At 38.5% G+C, this 16,168-nt stretch overlaps 1 protein-coding gene across 4 annotated transcripts in view; it reads left to right on the forward strand.

The window, feature by feature from the left end:
* The first annotated feature begins 15 nt into the window (after positions 1-15).
* Positions 16-16,168, forward strand: part of mast3 (microtubule associated serine/threonine kinase 3) — a 32,604-nt gene continuing 16,451 nt past the window's right edge. The window contains exons 1-6 of one of the 4 annotated variants that reach the window (XM_023954235.1): positions 16-308; positions 3,208-3,297; positions 12,637-12,725; positions 13,945-14,017; positions 15,166-15,186; positions 15,482-15,560. In XM_023954235.1, the coding sequence (XP_023810003.1) occupies positions 262-308; positions 3,208-3,297; positions 12,637-12,725; positions 13,945-14,017; positions 15,166-15,186; positions 15,482-15,560 (399 nt within the window). In that variant the 5' untranslated portion in view covers positions 16-261. Of the gene's footprint in view, positions 309-3,207; positions 3,298-5,282; positions 5,975-12,636; positions 12,726-13,944; positions 14,018-15,165; positions 15,187-15,481; positions 15,561-16,168 lie in introns of those variants that run through there. The other 3 variants (XM_023954236.1, XM_023954238.1, XM_023954237.1) reach the window with 3 other exon arrangements.

Genomic DNA, 16,168 nt, shown 5'->3' on the forward strand with positions numbered 1-16,168 from the left:
CTCGCGCGCTCGCTCGCTGCTTTTCAGTCTCGCGCCGGAGCTCCGCGCGGAAGGAAGACGAGCGAAATCTGCCCGCAGAGGAGCGCCTCCCCCGCCGCTGGAACCGGAGCTGCGTGTCGCTGCCTGCTGCTGTTTCCCACTGGAGTCTAAGGCTAAAAGACGGAACTCAGTATTTTTAGTTCGCCGCAGAGATGAGTGTGCGGACAGCGGCTGTCAGAACAGGCTGTGGCGCGCTGTGTTAAACCAGGCTGAACCTCCAGAATGAAGTCCAGGAGAGATAAGCTGAAGATCCCCTCTCTGACTCTGGAGTAAGTTCTGCTTTTTTTTCTTTATTTCCTACTGGAGGTTCTGCCTCATCCATTATAGTTCTGAGTTATGAAAACACATTGTTAATCTAAGAGGGACTTAAAGTGAAAATGAGTGAAGCTTGAAAGTGAAATCCTGCAGTGTGGTTTGGAGAAGATTTTCTCTTCGACTGTTTACCTCCAGATGCTTCAGGAGCAGGAACCAGGGGTCAAAACGGTCTTCCTGTCCATTAATCTTTAAGCGGATGTAGAAAAAGTGTGTTTACACACTTTTGTTTACACACACTTGATAAAATGTGGAGATTGGGCTATTTTGACCAAAGCCTGGACCTGTTGCAAATCCTGGAATTATTTCTTTTCTCTCTTTTTGTTTTGTTTGTCAGGTCAAAGTTTTTTGAGGATAGGCTCCAGCCCCTAATGTTTATCTTGATAATCTTTTGCAGTGTTTGTTTTTGTTGTCTCTCCACACTCTGATCCCTGCATGAACCACATTTACTCTCCTTCACATTGCTGTTGGAGTCTTCCAGTTGAATCATAGCAACTGGACTTAATGTCCCACTCTGATCATCTTCTAATCTATTTTAAAAGCATTCCCAGTGGTCTTTTAATCACGATTAAGACGCTTTTGCCCCCCGTATGGTTTTCTAGGACATTGTTTTTTTTCAGATCGCAGGAGTTCATTAGAAATCCCCCTTTGAGTTGTGGATGGAACTGTTGGACGGAGTAAGCGTCCACCTCACTTCCCATCATCCCTTTGTTTATTCACTCTCCCATTAGCTTACAGCTGCTCACATATGGAAGCGATTATATGGCATAATAAAAAAATAAAAGTCAATACCAGAAATGCTTTTTAATTTTCAAAATGAAGCTGCATCAAATGACTGAAAATTAAAAGGAAAAATCAATCCTTCAAAATGCTTTTTCCTTTTCTACTTCAACACCAATTTACAATACTATTTTCTTTATAATTTTAATTAGATGACAGAATAAGCAGTGTTGAGGAAGAAAATGAAAAAGCATTTTGAAGGATTGCTTTTTCATTTTAATTTTGAGTCAAAAATGCAGCTTCATTTTGAAAATAAAAAAGCATTTCTGATTTTGACTTTTACTTTTAATTATGCTCCGGAATCGCTTCTCACACCCCCAAGCCAACATTACAACAAAAATGGTGAGCAATATCGAAGCTTTCCATCAGACTGGAGCGGCGCAGGGAGCTTGTGGCCTGCAGATTTTAAAGCTTTTTCCAACAGCATTTTTTAATCTGCTCCTGATTCACGATTTGAACATAGAAATACTCAGATACTCTTTATATATGTCCTTCATCATGAGAAAAATGCCACAAGAACATGCTAAAACACCAAAAACACAATTTTCGTTGGAGTGGGTCTTTACAATCTTCTTCCTTGAAACGTTTCTGAGTGGTGACAGATTTCAAGGAAGAAGATCTTAATTCCAGTTGCTATGACTCAACTTCAAGACAATGCAACCTTGTTGGATGAGAACTTTCACCGCCACTGCTGTAGCATGTCCATCATGTTTAGACAGATTTGTTTCCCTCTAAAAGCACATGGATTCACCCACTCTTCCTCCACAATGCAGCTTTTGTCTTTATATGGAGGGGGATTCACGGTGCCCACTACATGCAGATCCATAAGGCGTAGGAGCTTCCCTTCTTACATCCTCATTCCCTGATCCATACATCTGCCTGCATTGGCTGCGGCTGAGCATGCGCTGCTCTCATGTCACTTTCATTTTAGACGCTCTGTTCCTGCTCAGGAGCAGAGCAGAAATACAGCGAGCTGGGAGAGGTTTAAACTTTTAATGAAAGCTGCATGGATGTTCTGAACTGCAGCATTACACTCCAGAAGTGACCCTTGTTTGCATTCAGATTCACTTAATGCAGAGAAGTGCGCCTTGAATGCACTCGGACAGAGACATGGTTCCCTGATATTTGAAGATATTTGAATTTGGACTACTGTGAGAAAATCTGCTCCTTCACCTCCCAAAAAATCCAGGAAAATCCGAAAACTAGGTGAAAATGTCACCGCTGAGCCCGTCTGACATTTTCTCTGAACTGGAGCGCACGTAAAGATAGGAAATCATTGTATTAGTCACCCCAAGCATTGCTGTGGACTCAAATTTGACAAAAATGTAATGACAGCAGCCATGTGTTGTATAATTACGAGCTAGCGCTACGCAAAGAGGAGTCTTTGTGCAAGGAGTTGTTTTTCCTGCCGTCCTTCCTCCATTACTATGACAACACATTCATTAGTGCCGCTCCTGTCAGTGCAGCGTTTAGGACTGAGAAGCTTGGGCAGGACCAAGACAATAGGAGCACTCTGGGGCCCAGAATGCAAAGCTTATATCCAAATAGAGAAATCAATTGGCAGAAGCCTCAATGCTGGGTCAGCATCAGTCCAAAACAGACTTTAGGGTGGCTAAGTATGCATATTTTGTTGTAAAATTCATGCATTAGGATGCTAATGATGTGAATTCATTATTATTCCTTTAACATGGTTCCTCTGGTAGTGTGGGGATTTGGGGAGGAAGCTTGCAACAACTATCTGGCACACCTAACGGTGTGATGACAAAACAAACATTCACTTATTTCATGCCGGGTGTTGAAATTTCCTCTCAGAATTTCCAAACTTGAGTTGTAAATATGTACATATGAGCTGTCAGAGAAGCAGATGAGGCCACGCTGCGAAGCCTCCAAACCCTCCAGAAATCAGCCCCCCCCCCCCCCCCCCCCCCCCCCCCCCCCCCCCCCTTAAAATCGGGGAGTCTCCTTCCATCAACTGAGGACGCCGCCAGAAAGTGGCGGGCGCCATAACCTCTTACCCGGGAACAAAGCTCTCCACCACCACCCAGTCGGGTTTTTAATTCATGTCTTGCCTTGCAGTTTATCCCCCACTTGCCAGAGCCCCACCCTCCTGAGCCCATGCAGTCCCTGCAGCCCCTGCAGCCCTTTGCAAACCCTTCATCCCTGGAGGTAAGAACCCCAGGAAAACACACAGGTTGAGCTTTCAGGAAGATCTTGTTCCTCTGAGCCACATTACCATTTGCCAGGATGTTCACAAAGACATTCCAAAGTTTTTAATAGTACTTAAATGCTTTTGTAATACTTTAAACCATTTTACGCCCCTAAGAGGCTAATAACCAGAAAATAAATTTAATGGATAGAAGGAAAAAAATAAGACATCCTTAGTTCATTTCATTTTAGTCTTTGTAGGAAGAAATCTTGTCCTATAACAACATGTCTAGTTTGTTTGGCACAGAAACTACAAAAAACAGCAAAAACTTTGACCACCTGATACTTTTTTGGAAAATCTTTTTTTTTGTACAAAGTTTGACAGCACCAAATCTATAATCTATGGCACTGTTCCTGTGGTGAAATATATTGGAACAACTAACATTACAATAACTTTCAGTATGTACCGTGAGCTCCTACAAACTGGACCAGTTTGCAAATCAATAGGATTAGATCTTTTTGCAGAAAAACAGATAGATTGACAAACTGAACACTTTCAATAGTCCAAAAATTGAGTTAATTGAGAAAAATGATATGTACCATAAGTTGTTTGTTTCTTATAATACACTGAGGTGCTTCTTTTTAGACCTATCAGTTGTCCCTGTGTGAGTTGCTTGGCAACCGTACTGGGTGCTGTGAAAGCGGGAGACAACACTGCAAACAGAGGCAACTGCATTCAGCATGTTTCTGCATGTGTGAGCGCTGCCTGGCTGTCACTGAACAAGCAGTAATGAATCTCATTTGCTCTGCAAAAGAAGCTGATTTTTTACTTGGAATGCAAACATCTGGGCATAAGATGCAAGGAGGGTTCCCTGTATCTGCTATGCCACACTATGGCACATCGTGCTTTTGTTTTTCACTCTGGTTTGCACTGAAGACACCCCACATCTCATTTTGTTTCACCATCCAGAAACATACTCATTCTCTTGCATCAGTTTCTATATTTGGATGCAAGTAAATTGCCTTCTCATATGAGATTTTGGCTCTGGTATCTTTCGTGTGCAGTAGTTTAGCTTTGTTAATGCCAAAATAAAGGTATGTTTACAACAAACATGATGACCACTTTTCTGGTATTGCTAGTTTCACTAAAGAATGAGAAGGAGACAATTTTTTTTTTATTTAAAACACAGGCCTTTGAAGGAAACAAACCTAATAATTTCTGTTTAATGCCTTTATAAGTGAAATATCATTATTTCGAGTTTTCTGAAAACTGGGGTTTTAAACATCTTATTATACTCCAAAAGAAACCCAAAAACAGATGTACTTTTCTTTTTTTAGTTTCTTAACAAATACCATGATTTACAAATCAAGCTCTAATTACATGCTCATAAACACAAAGATGTAAGACTAATTTTGTGCAGCGGAATGTACCACTTTCTACAAGTTTGGCAGGAACCTCCCATTAACCCTCCTCATGGTACAATCTACCAACATCTAAAGCTGCTTTCAAGTACAGTCAGGAATTGTGACTTTTTCAGAGCCCCCAAAAAAGTTCTTTTTTTTTACAGCTTAATTCTTATTTGGTTGCATATAACACAAGTTTCTTATCAGTGGTCAGATGTGGTTAAGATTATTCAACTTTACCATGTTTTGGTTGACTTTAATGTCAAAACAACACATCTACTGTTATATTAACTAAAAAAAATACTGCTGTTAAATAATATCAGGCAAAGCAGAAAATCTGCTGCCTAATCTTTAGCTACAATTTCTGTCCCAAATGTGACAACTGATAATTTTCTTAAAACAAGAACAAAAATTGTTTTCTTTTTCAGTTTTGCCCCTGTATGTAATATTTTCTAAAGATTAATCTTTTTTTTTTAGATATCCCTGATTGTTGTTTAGGTTTCCTGACACATTTAGCTTATTGGTTTTCAGTAAAATTAGTCGCATTAACCTTAAACACCTTAAAATATTAGGGGTTTTCTGAGACTGCAGCAAATTTTATTTATTTAAAAAAATGAATAATCCAGCTAATTTAGATTTGTTTTTAATATTTAATTTTCCCTTTTCTGGCCTAAATTATGCTAATCTAATGCTGTCAAGAAAGTAATTTTCTATCATTTTACGTAAAACTTTGATTTAATGCTTCTGCAGCCTAAACTCGCACACGGGCATTTTCAAGAAACGCAATCTTCTAGCAAGAATTTGCTGCGCTTAAACAGAAATAAGCCTCTATATTCTGAGCAGCACTTGAAGGCAGCATCAGGCTCCAGCTTCCTCACACGAGCAAACGCTGCCAGCAGCGGTTGTTTATCCGATGTAAAGTGTACAGCTACGTTAAAAACTCTCTAACTAGCCTGACGGTCTGACATGGGGGCGATATTCCGGGACCTGGACCTTTTACGGACGCCGGAACGGACTATGTAACTGCATCTCTGGTAGAATTAATACCAGCGGTAGAAAGACAGGGCTTGTTGAGCACAAAAGAAACCGCCGAAAAGAAGAGACGATGGACGCAGCGGGAGAAACAAGAACGGATCACGCATCCGCCAGAGTTGTGGTTCTCAGAAATCAACAATAAGTTTGAAAGGGGCTAATGCTGGAAAACATCCGCGATGTCGGATCCGAGTCAGTGGTCTGCGGTACCGAGCCAGAAGTCCAATTTCCTCTCTCGGACGTTGCTAAAGCGCTCGAAAAGGTACCCGTCAGAAGGTTAAAGCTACTTTAAAATGTTGCATGCTGGACTTTTTTGGGGGTATCCTTTCTGTTTTTACAGCTAGCTTGATGTCAAGCTCGCGCGACGTTAAGAGTCCTAGCATGATAGCTGCTGTTTTCATAAAGTCGATTTTAATCCCTCGTTTGTTCATCATGAATTTGTTTTCAAAAAACCGCCAGTTTTGAAACGCTGAAAGACTGATACAGTTGTTTTCTCAGACGAGTGAAACAGTTTTACCTAAAACACACACACAAAAAAAAAACAATCAAAAAACATGAATTCAAGCATTTTAATTTTATCTAATCTTTTACCCAGACTTCAGTGCATCACTTTTGGAGGCTGGGTTTAATGGAGTCAAATCAATATTCACTGACAAATTGTAAAATTAGCTCTTCAGATATGAGAAATAAAAAAAATAGTTTTTTTTTTTAAATTAAAGTGGTAAAAAAATGCTATTAGTTTTTATTGTGGTAGTGACAGTTTCATATGAAAACATTTTCATAACCAAGCTTTCCATTTAAAAAAAGGAATAACAAATAAGTATCATCTATTCAAGCTGAATTATAAAGTTGTGACTCAAAATAAAGATTTTTCCAGTGAGATCAAGCTTTAGCCAGCTATGATTTTTTTGTTTAAAATTTGAAAATAGCACTTTAAAGTCCCCTCCAATCATCTTTTGAAGTATTGTAAAAGTGTTCCTAGTAGTTTTTGATTTAGATTAAGCCATTTTTAGTCAAAATATTTAAAAAACAAAAACAAAAAAAACCCTGTGTGGTTTTCTAGGACATAGTTTCTGCCGAGTGGCAGGAGTTCATTAGAAAATCACCTCTGAGTTGTGGGCAGAACTGTTGAAGTGGAGTAACCCTGCATCATTCACCATCATCCCTTTGTTTACGCTCTTTACTTATAGATTACAGCCCCTCACAACCCTAACCTGAGCCGAGCAACAAAAATGGCTTGCAAAATCCGAGCTATCAAGTCATACAGTTTTGACATGCCTCATTTTGGATGAGAAAAACGAAGACGTACATGGATCTATTTGACTGCAAGTGGATGTATCAGAATGAGCCGCCAACTGTAGCACCTAAATCTCAGCTACAGGCCTTTTTAAACTGCTTTTTTTTCTGTCTGCTCCTGATCCATGATTATCTGAATAAAGAAACAATCAAAAATGCAATTTTTATCTTAAATTTGCTAATATATGTCCACCATCATAGGAAAAATGCTACAAGAACACGTTAAAAACACCAAAAGCAAAATTTTCATTGAACTGGGTCTTAAAAGTGAAAGTTAAATCATTAAAAAAAAAGTTTATTGAACTTGGAGAATAAATAAATGGCAAATAATTTTAACAGTTTTAACTTGAAGTCTTCAGAAATTAAGAACATAGTCATCACAATAATTCAAGGTCAAGTAGTTATTGTTTTCATTTAAGTGGAAATTGTATATTTATAAAAATAATCAAACAATTATTTGTTGAAGAGTTTTCAAGACATTGAATTCTTTTATCTGAAACCGGTTTTAGTGGTTTGATTTAATGAGAAATCTGGGAGTGAAACCCAGCCTGCTGTTGCTGTGCACAGTCACACACATACAGGTTGGCCTTGAGTTTTTCATATTGTGGCTCTCATCTGCTTCACACTCCTAATCTGAGGTAGCCCATGCTGCTGAGTCCTGCATTTTTCCCTGCAGTTCCAGTTGCATAACTTTCCTCAAGGCAGAGCTGCCCTGAAGGCAGAGATAATCTCACTGGATGAATGGCGTTTCAGCGAGTTGATACAAAGTGATTGCAGTTTGTCATATCATAATATTATTCTGTAATACATGAAAAAATATCTTTATTAATATGAAAAAAACTGCATCTGTGGAGAGGGGTTGTTCCTATTCAGGTTTTTGTTTGCCTCAGATGCTCTTCACGGATGTCAGGAAGATGAACTTTAGCAGTTGTGTTAGTATTTGCCTCTTTGGTGTTTTACAGACGCTTCTATTGCAAATGAGGTGGAGGTGAAGAAAAACATTCAGATCTGCTGTAAAGTGACCTTGGTTCAAGCATGGAGTGCTGTTTTTGTCTGTGAAGTACAGGAAAGAAGTCTTAGAAGTAGGGCTGCACGATATGAGGAAAACTCGCGATATGCGATATTGGTGATTAATATTGCGATAACGATATAATTTGCAGTATATAAACAAATATCAAACCAACCAAAAACATCATTTCCATTTCAATGCAACTATAAAAATTATACTCCAAATGACCCTCGTCGACATAGAAGGCAAACATCAAACATAAAAGGGCTCACATGATTGATCAACAACGTAAACGGGTCCTTCCAATTGGTTAAATGCATAAAGGGATTTATTTCATTTGTTCAATATTTCAAGCTGCCATGAGTTTGTTTTAGCATATTTAACCCTTGTGCTATCTAGATGACCCCCCCCCCCTTCCATTGATGTGTTCTCCCTACCATGACAAAGGTGGATAAAGGTGGAAAGATTTCATGTAATCCATGGACACCAGTGAAGATCACAAATCATTGAAGAAAAAAGGTTCAGAGCACTGTCTAGTGGGTCTACATGACCCAACTCCCAATGTTAAAGTGCCTAGGATAGCACAAGGGTCAAGGTAACCATTTATTGCGATTTTCGCCGTCTTTTGCGGTATGCATATTGCACAGCTCGATAAATTTGCGGTATATTGTGCAGGCCTACTTAGAAGTAATACCAGTTAAGCATGGCTGTATTTTGAAGTCATCTGGTTAGATCCTGTTTTTAGAGCAGAAGAAACCTCAGCAATGACCATCTGCATCCATTTTGTGAGGCATCTCTGTAAAATAAAAATAAATGGTACCTCTGAAATGTAAGAAGAAACCTTTTAAAATGCAATTAAGTAAAAGTACAAATATACTTGTAAAAAAATCCTCTCTGACATAAATTGCATAAAAAGAGTCGTTGGCATTGTTGTGGATGAACCGCTAGTTTCGTAGGACATTCATCTGGTGTGCTTAAGCCATGAGGCATTTTTGAAGTGGATCCCAGCTTTAGTGGGATTAAATTGTTGATGCCGTGGCATCAGCCTGGATTCCAGGTTTGTTTTTTTAATGAGGTTCTGAACTTGTCAGTAACATCCTGTCAGGTTTTTTTGCTATCAAGCGAGATTATACTATAGACGTAAGCAGCACAGGATTTGGAAAGAGGTTGTCTGTTCTCTTACTTGCATTCGACTTTTGTTATGTTCACAGGTTCACATGTGATACGTGTTCAAGAAAGCACTAAATGAGCATTCTTGAACATGCTTTTTAGTATATGGTTTTCACATTTGTCAGGTTTGGCGCTACCTGATGCTAGTGCATGTACCTACAGTTGGAAAAGGCTTGGTGTGAAACATGGAAGCAGGGCAGATCTTGCAAATCGTGGTCCAATTTTTTTCTTTCACAGCTGTATTGCGATTTATGAAAGACTTGGTGTCATATTTCTCCTTCAAACCGCTATTATTAATTTAGTTGGCACTTCTGTGTTTTGAAAATAATGCTACCCATATGTCACTACCCAGTCCAAGTCCCTGATTGGTCAAAGTTCAACTGCTTTAACTTTAAACTTGCGATAAATTGCCACACGATTTGTAGGTAGAGCCCAAAAGTGGACTTAAAAACTTGCTTGAATGCAAGAGTTTTGAACGCGAAATGCACATATTCGTGCATTTACATTGACTTTTCATTAGACACTTCAACTTACATTTCCAAGCCTTGTGTGAACACATCTGAGACATAAGTGATAAAAAAAACCCGTCATCCGCCTCTTTCGATTATTTGTTTTGTTTTATTTCATCTTAAAAAACGTGTGTTAAATAAATCAAAGACCCAATGAAAATAGTCTTTTTGCTGTTTAACATGTTCTTGTGGCATTTTTCTCATGATGGACATATATTAAGAAAATTGAAGTTAAAATTTCCATTATGAGTAATTCTTTATTCAAGTCATGAATCAGGAGCAGGCTTAAAAGTGCCGTTTAAGAAAGGTGGTGCGGGCCGCAAGCCCCCTGCTCCATTCCGATACATCCGCTTGCAGACAAATGGATCCATGCAAGACTTCATTTTCTTCATCTGAGCTGGCATCTGGCTCCCAACTGTACTGCTGCATAGCTTCGATATTGCTTGGAAATTTATTGGTAAATTTCTAATAAATCCTGCCGTTTTGCATAAACCGTGTTGTGAAAAATGACAGATTTTTTAAAATTTTGGCCAAAAATGACATAATCATATTTAAATGACCACTGGGAACGCTTGTACAATAAATCAAAAGCTGATTGGAGTGGGACCTTTTAAACATTTTCAACAATTAGCTTTAGGTTTTCCAGCAAACTGTTTTTAGAAGACAATTTTGTTTGTCTCTCAAATAGATTTAACACATTTTACTAACTATTATAACCTCCTTTATAAAATCAGTAAATGTATAATTTTAGCTACAATTGTAAAAAAAAATCTCTTCGCTGATGGGAAGATAGCTGCTTCAATAATGCAACTTGACACTTTTTAATAGACTTGAATTATTTGAATTATTTGAATGTAAATATATGAGTTACAACTACCGGCTGTAAGACTGGTGGACAAAGGCAGCATAAAGCTGATCATTGTGTGCTGTAGTTTATTTTAGAATTAGGAGGCAAATGGTGACACTGTAATGGTACTGTTACTGCAGTCGACAGTACAAACCTTTCAACTGAAGATAACATGCTGACTTGAGATGCTAATGCAATAACTTTCCACATGATGTAAATACCTTTTATTTAAACGAGTTGGTCATTTCAAACAGTCGGTAAATTTTTATGTTTTTAAATCATGGAGCAAAATAAAGTAAAACAGAAAAATCCAATATTTATCGTTCTTATTTAAATGTTTGTAAAATAAATCAGGTTTTGATGTTTAAACTATTGCATTTGGGTTTCAGATAAAACAGAACTTTTTGGTGATAGTATCTATATTTAAGACTTTGCTTTGAAGGTGGCGTTGCATTCATGGACATAAAGCGCATTCAGATACATTTACAGCAATGTATTATTCAGAAAGCAGCTGCGTTTTTGAGCAGAAAATGGACATTAGATAATATAGTGCCTCATTATTATTCCTCATTTCCAGTTTTACCTAGATGTTTGTGTGTCATTTGCTGTTTTATAACAGTCAGAGCTTACATTATGATAGTGTTCCACTTCTAAAAGGTTGAGAGGTCAAGTGTTTCAATTGGCCAGCGTTATACTGTCATGAAGCTTCTGTGCTGGCATGTTTGTAAGAAATATTTTGTTTTTTATATTTTTAGGTTGATTACATCTTGGCATTTGGAATAAAAAAAGTTTTACGTTTCGCTAACATTCCAGCAGAATGGCCGATGGTGATAACAAAGACAGGGAAATGACGATTAAAGTGCGATGTTGTTTAGAATGGATCATTTGCAACATGGAGGAGTTTAACGTGTCAAACCGTAAAATGAAAAGCATAATAAATTTACTAGGGTTAGCGCTAAAGTTTAAGGATTCGATCCATATCATGATTTGTCGTTGCCGATCCAATTCATAGTCGATTTTGGTTCATTTTGAACGATTCGATTCACTGAACTAAATTACAACCAGTGTGACTCACAGATGAATACCTTGGTACTGAACAGTGCAGGTGAAGTTTTCCAGATTCCTTGAATGATAAGTGGAAATTAAACATGTGCACAAAGAAGTAAACAAGAATGAATGGCAAATCCATTCACATTTATAGTTTCCTAAGGTTTAGCCCACTGTTGTTGTTCCAAATCAAAATAATCCAAAGGGAACATTATTAGAACGTTCTACCACACTGTATGGTCACGTGCTAAATTCAAGGTGTTTCCACACATTGGACTATAATGATGGCTTGATTAATTTTATGCTACCATCACGTGTGTTGCACATGTGATGCCCATGGTCATTTTTACCTTGTAGTAAAATGAACTTACCATGGCTCAGCCTAAATGTGTGTAACAGTTGGTGGAACAGTAAATCAATTGATTTATTTCTGTTCCTACAATCCGACCAGATTGATCTGTCTGAGGTAGAATAAAAAGAATCGATTTAATACGAATTTTATGAAAAATTGTTTCATAATTAGATAAATCAATAATCGGATTTATATTGGAAAATACCATCTCTGAGTCACACTGGTTGAATTTTTGTCTAAAGATGTCCTGAATCGATATTTAGACAAAAAAGGTCAGTGAATCGGATCGTTTAAAATGAAAAATCAAAAGTGAATGGAATCTGCAACAACAAATATCGAATTGAATTGAATCGTTTTTAAAATGACACCAATAGTATGTTCTGATATCAATACAGGTCAGTTCGTTTAAGAGCTTGTATCAGAAAAATTAATCTGGAAACCCCTCAAATCTACCATAAATTACTTCTAACCGTAAAGAGAAATGGGACAAAGACGAGTAAAAATACTTTGTATCTAAAATGTGATTTTAATTTAAAGAAGAAAAAGAAACATTGTAAAAAATTACTAATCAACAATTAAATAACTTAAAATAAAATAACACATAATTGAACACATATGTGTAACAATTTCGAATATTTTGACTGCTTTTGAAGATAGCAGGCTGTTGACTTTTGTTTTCCTGCTTGTGCTTCAGCTGTCGCAGCAGCAACAGGAAAAGTCTGGGTATTGGGACGCCTTCACCCACGCTGTCCCGTCCTCTCTCCCCACTTTCTCTTCACACTGGTAAGATGTAAAGATGTCCACCATTTGTATAAAAAACAACAACACACACCTTTCAAAAAGATGAAGCATTGGTGTGAATACCGTCTTAGTTCATAATGTCTGTTGAGCACTGAGATGTTGAACATGACTGTTTACATGTTCTGTAAACCATTCTCCATCTAGAAGCAGGTCTTGTTGCCATTAATTGTCTCTTGCAAGAACAGACAAGCTAGCATGTATGTGGCATTGCCGTCGGCACAAAAATGCCAGTTTTCCTCTTTTTTGTGATTATGGTGAGAAAGAAAGTGTATAATCCTGTGGTTTCCAGTCAGAGACGTCCGCATCACCAACAGACTGTAAGTGTGTAGAGGATCCAATGGAGTGAAGAAGTTACTGCTCATGTTTGGATGGATATTTTTCCATTTGTTTTATCATTTGCTAAATACGAACACAACTTTATAGTTTTCTGAACTTTAGTCTGCATTTCAGTGCCTTCAAATTTAGATTTTTTTTCCATTTAAATATATGGTGCAGAACTCCTGTGTTGTTCAGGGTGTTGTGCAAGCTTTAATTCCACACCACACCCTCTTTTATACTCACTAATTTAAACATTTGCTTATCCTGCTGCAATTTGGAAGAAGCCAACATCAGGATTTGGAGGCTGGCATGAAAGCATAGCAACTACAAAAAAATGATAGAAGATATGCTGCAAACTCAGAATAAAACTAATCCAAAATGAGGTCATTGGAATTACAACAGGTTTGTATGTCAACACAATTAAGGAGTTTGTGATGTTGAAGAGATTGGCGTCATCCTTTTTCTTTCTGAGGCAGCAGTCTTTTATTCCCACCAAACACCTGCACTCTTGAGAGAAGAGCTTGAGAGCTCTTCACAGCAGCAGAGCTTTGTAGCTTAGTCATACCAAAAAAATTATCTAATCATTAAGTAATATTAGGCTGTAATTGTGTACTTAACATGTAAACGAGCACAGCCGCTCATCGCTCAGAGGTCCAAACAAAGCAAAGCAGGGTGGAGCTGACTGGACGGTGTTTTTATAGCCGGACAGTGGAGCGCTCAGAAACGTAAAAAACCAAGATAATACGTCTGACCTTTGAACGGCAATATGTCTTTAAATGATGATAGACATGATGTCATCTCCTTGCAAAACAAGCCGCGCGGTCTCTGTTTGTTTTTACACATGTTAACAGTCAAACGGATCTGCTTGTGTGTCCTCCTGCAGCTGCCAGCAGCCCTTTAGACAGCCCTCGAAATGTCACGACTGGTGCCTGCGTCAACTTTCCGTTTGCCCGAAGGTAGGTACCTCAGACTCTGAAACCTGCAGTCCCCTGCAGGGAGACTTCAGATCCACGTATGCCTTGTTTTCACTGAGGGATACAGTCCAGACCAGTCCGGTATTTCGAGCGTTTTTCATTATAAAAATGGACCCAATAAGCCGGACTGAACCGTAGCATTTTCGGGCCACAGTTGGTTGTACTTCCATAAAAAAAAAAAAATGGAACGGACTGGTCAGGGCGGAGCTACTTTTGAATCCCATTGATTGGCTGACGGTCATTACGACAAAAGAAAGCGACTGTAGCGTTCATTCTGTAATCAAAGTTCTGGTTTCTCTTTGGCTTTTTTTGCCACAGTGAATCCAGCCGAACAAAAAAAATAAACTAGAGAACTACAAATAAAAAAACAAAATAAATATATGTAAGGCTCATTGGTGCTTTAAGGGGTTTCCTGTGAGGCTTACTTTGTGTGCTGCAACAGAGTCAGTCAGTCTACAAAACACAAGGAGGTGGGGAGAAACAGCAGTGCAGTAACTGAGGCTGACTCAGCTCAGCCTGGAGCGTTCACACCTTCCTCCCTCCTCCAGGTCTTCCCACAGCTGACTCCCCCTCAGTTCAGCCAGATAGAGGCTACCCTGAAAGGCACTCCCACATCACTCAATCACGTTCCCGTGGCAACATGGATAGAAACCCTACCAGGGAGACAGCACCTTGAAGAAACCCAAGCCCAATCATTAAAAACTCATGAGAAGCTGAGGTGCCTCGCCCATAACTTATATACTAAGAGAACATTTTTGCTTGCATCAATAAAAAAACTTTTTTTTTAAAAAGCATCAAAGTTTTAAAAAAAAGTGAGCAGCTGGATGAAAATTTATTCGAGAATTTGTCATTTTAGACCGTCAGGATCAAATCTATTTAAGGACAATCTTAGCACAATTTTACTTTTAAGACAAAAAAATGAGTGTTGTAACCTTAACAATACTCCCCAAATTATTATGGAGTCCTCCTTGGCTCTGGATAAATGAATACTGGCAAGGAAGGCGGCGTTGTCAGTACTAATCCCTCAGCTGAATGCCAGAGGTCACAGGAGCACTTGTGCAAGAATCTTAAAATCACTGAACACTTGTTTTGTTTTTGCTTTTCTCTCTCTTTTGCTGTCGTGATCTCAGCCACTTGGCTCGCGCTGACAGGTAGCTTCTTTTTCAATACTCATGTCTTTGCTTGTTTTTTTTTTGCAAAGATGTTCCCACCTGGCTACATTTCGTATAATTCTACAAGTCCATTTTTTTCTCCAAAGAATTGCTTTTAAGATGCAATGCAAGAGAATTTAGACACAAATGCATGAATTTTATGCTCTTATCATAACAGGACACCTCCACCGCCTGTTATATAAGGGCTTTCTCATGTAAAATGCTAACTAATGCTTATTCTGCCGAGGCTTACGTAACATTCACGTTTTTTTGTTGTTGAATATTTTTGTTTTAGAGCTGAGGGCAGACGATGGTCTCTAGCTTCCCTTCCTTCATCTGGCTATGGAACCAACCCGCCAAGCTCCACTGTCTCAGTAAGTCACTTCAGATTGTGGCACTGATCACCCTGGCCTGTTGTCATTTTATTTTTTTTAATTTTTTTTCACGGTAAGATTCAGAAAGTGCCAACATGAAGATGACAAAGTGCTAATTGTTTTTCTCCCATCATCTGCTTTAGTGAGTCATTCTCGCTGTGCTTGGAACTTTGGGTTGGAAGGAGTACGCAGTCTGCATATATTAAAGCTCAGGAAAATTCAATTACAGAGTGTGAGAGAAGTTTCAGGAGATTATTTACAGATTCCTGTACAGTTTTTCATACAGAGAAAAGTGGCCCAAAAAAAATGAGAGTAGTTGGATTGAGGCCGACTCTGAGAGTGTGCCAGTTCTCAAGTGTTTGTTGCTTAATGGAAACAGCACACTGTCATTCTCAGAAAGCTTACCGGTATATCTTCTGTGAGGAAATGCCACAGATGCTACTGTCGTCCTATTTCAAGCTGTAAGTTCTGGCTTCAGATTGCTTGAAGTTTACACCATGTCCTATAGAGTTTAGAAAGTCTCCACTCATCACCGTTCTTGTTTATATATGTGAATAACCTACGGCTTCATCTGTTCCCTAAACTGGCAAATGGACGTCTTTTTATTT

This window comes from Oryzias latipes, chromosome 4 (genome assembly GCF_002234675.1).
Source record: "Oryzias latipes chromosome 4, ASM223467v1".
Taxonomy (NCBI): domain Eukaryota; kingdom Metazoa; phylum Chordata; class Actinopteri; order Beloniformes; family Adrianichthyidae; genus Oryzias; species Oryzias latipes.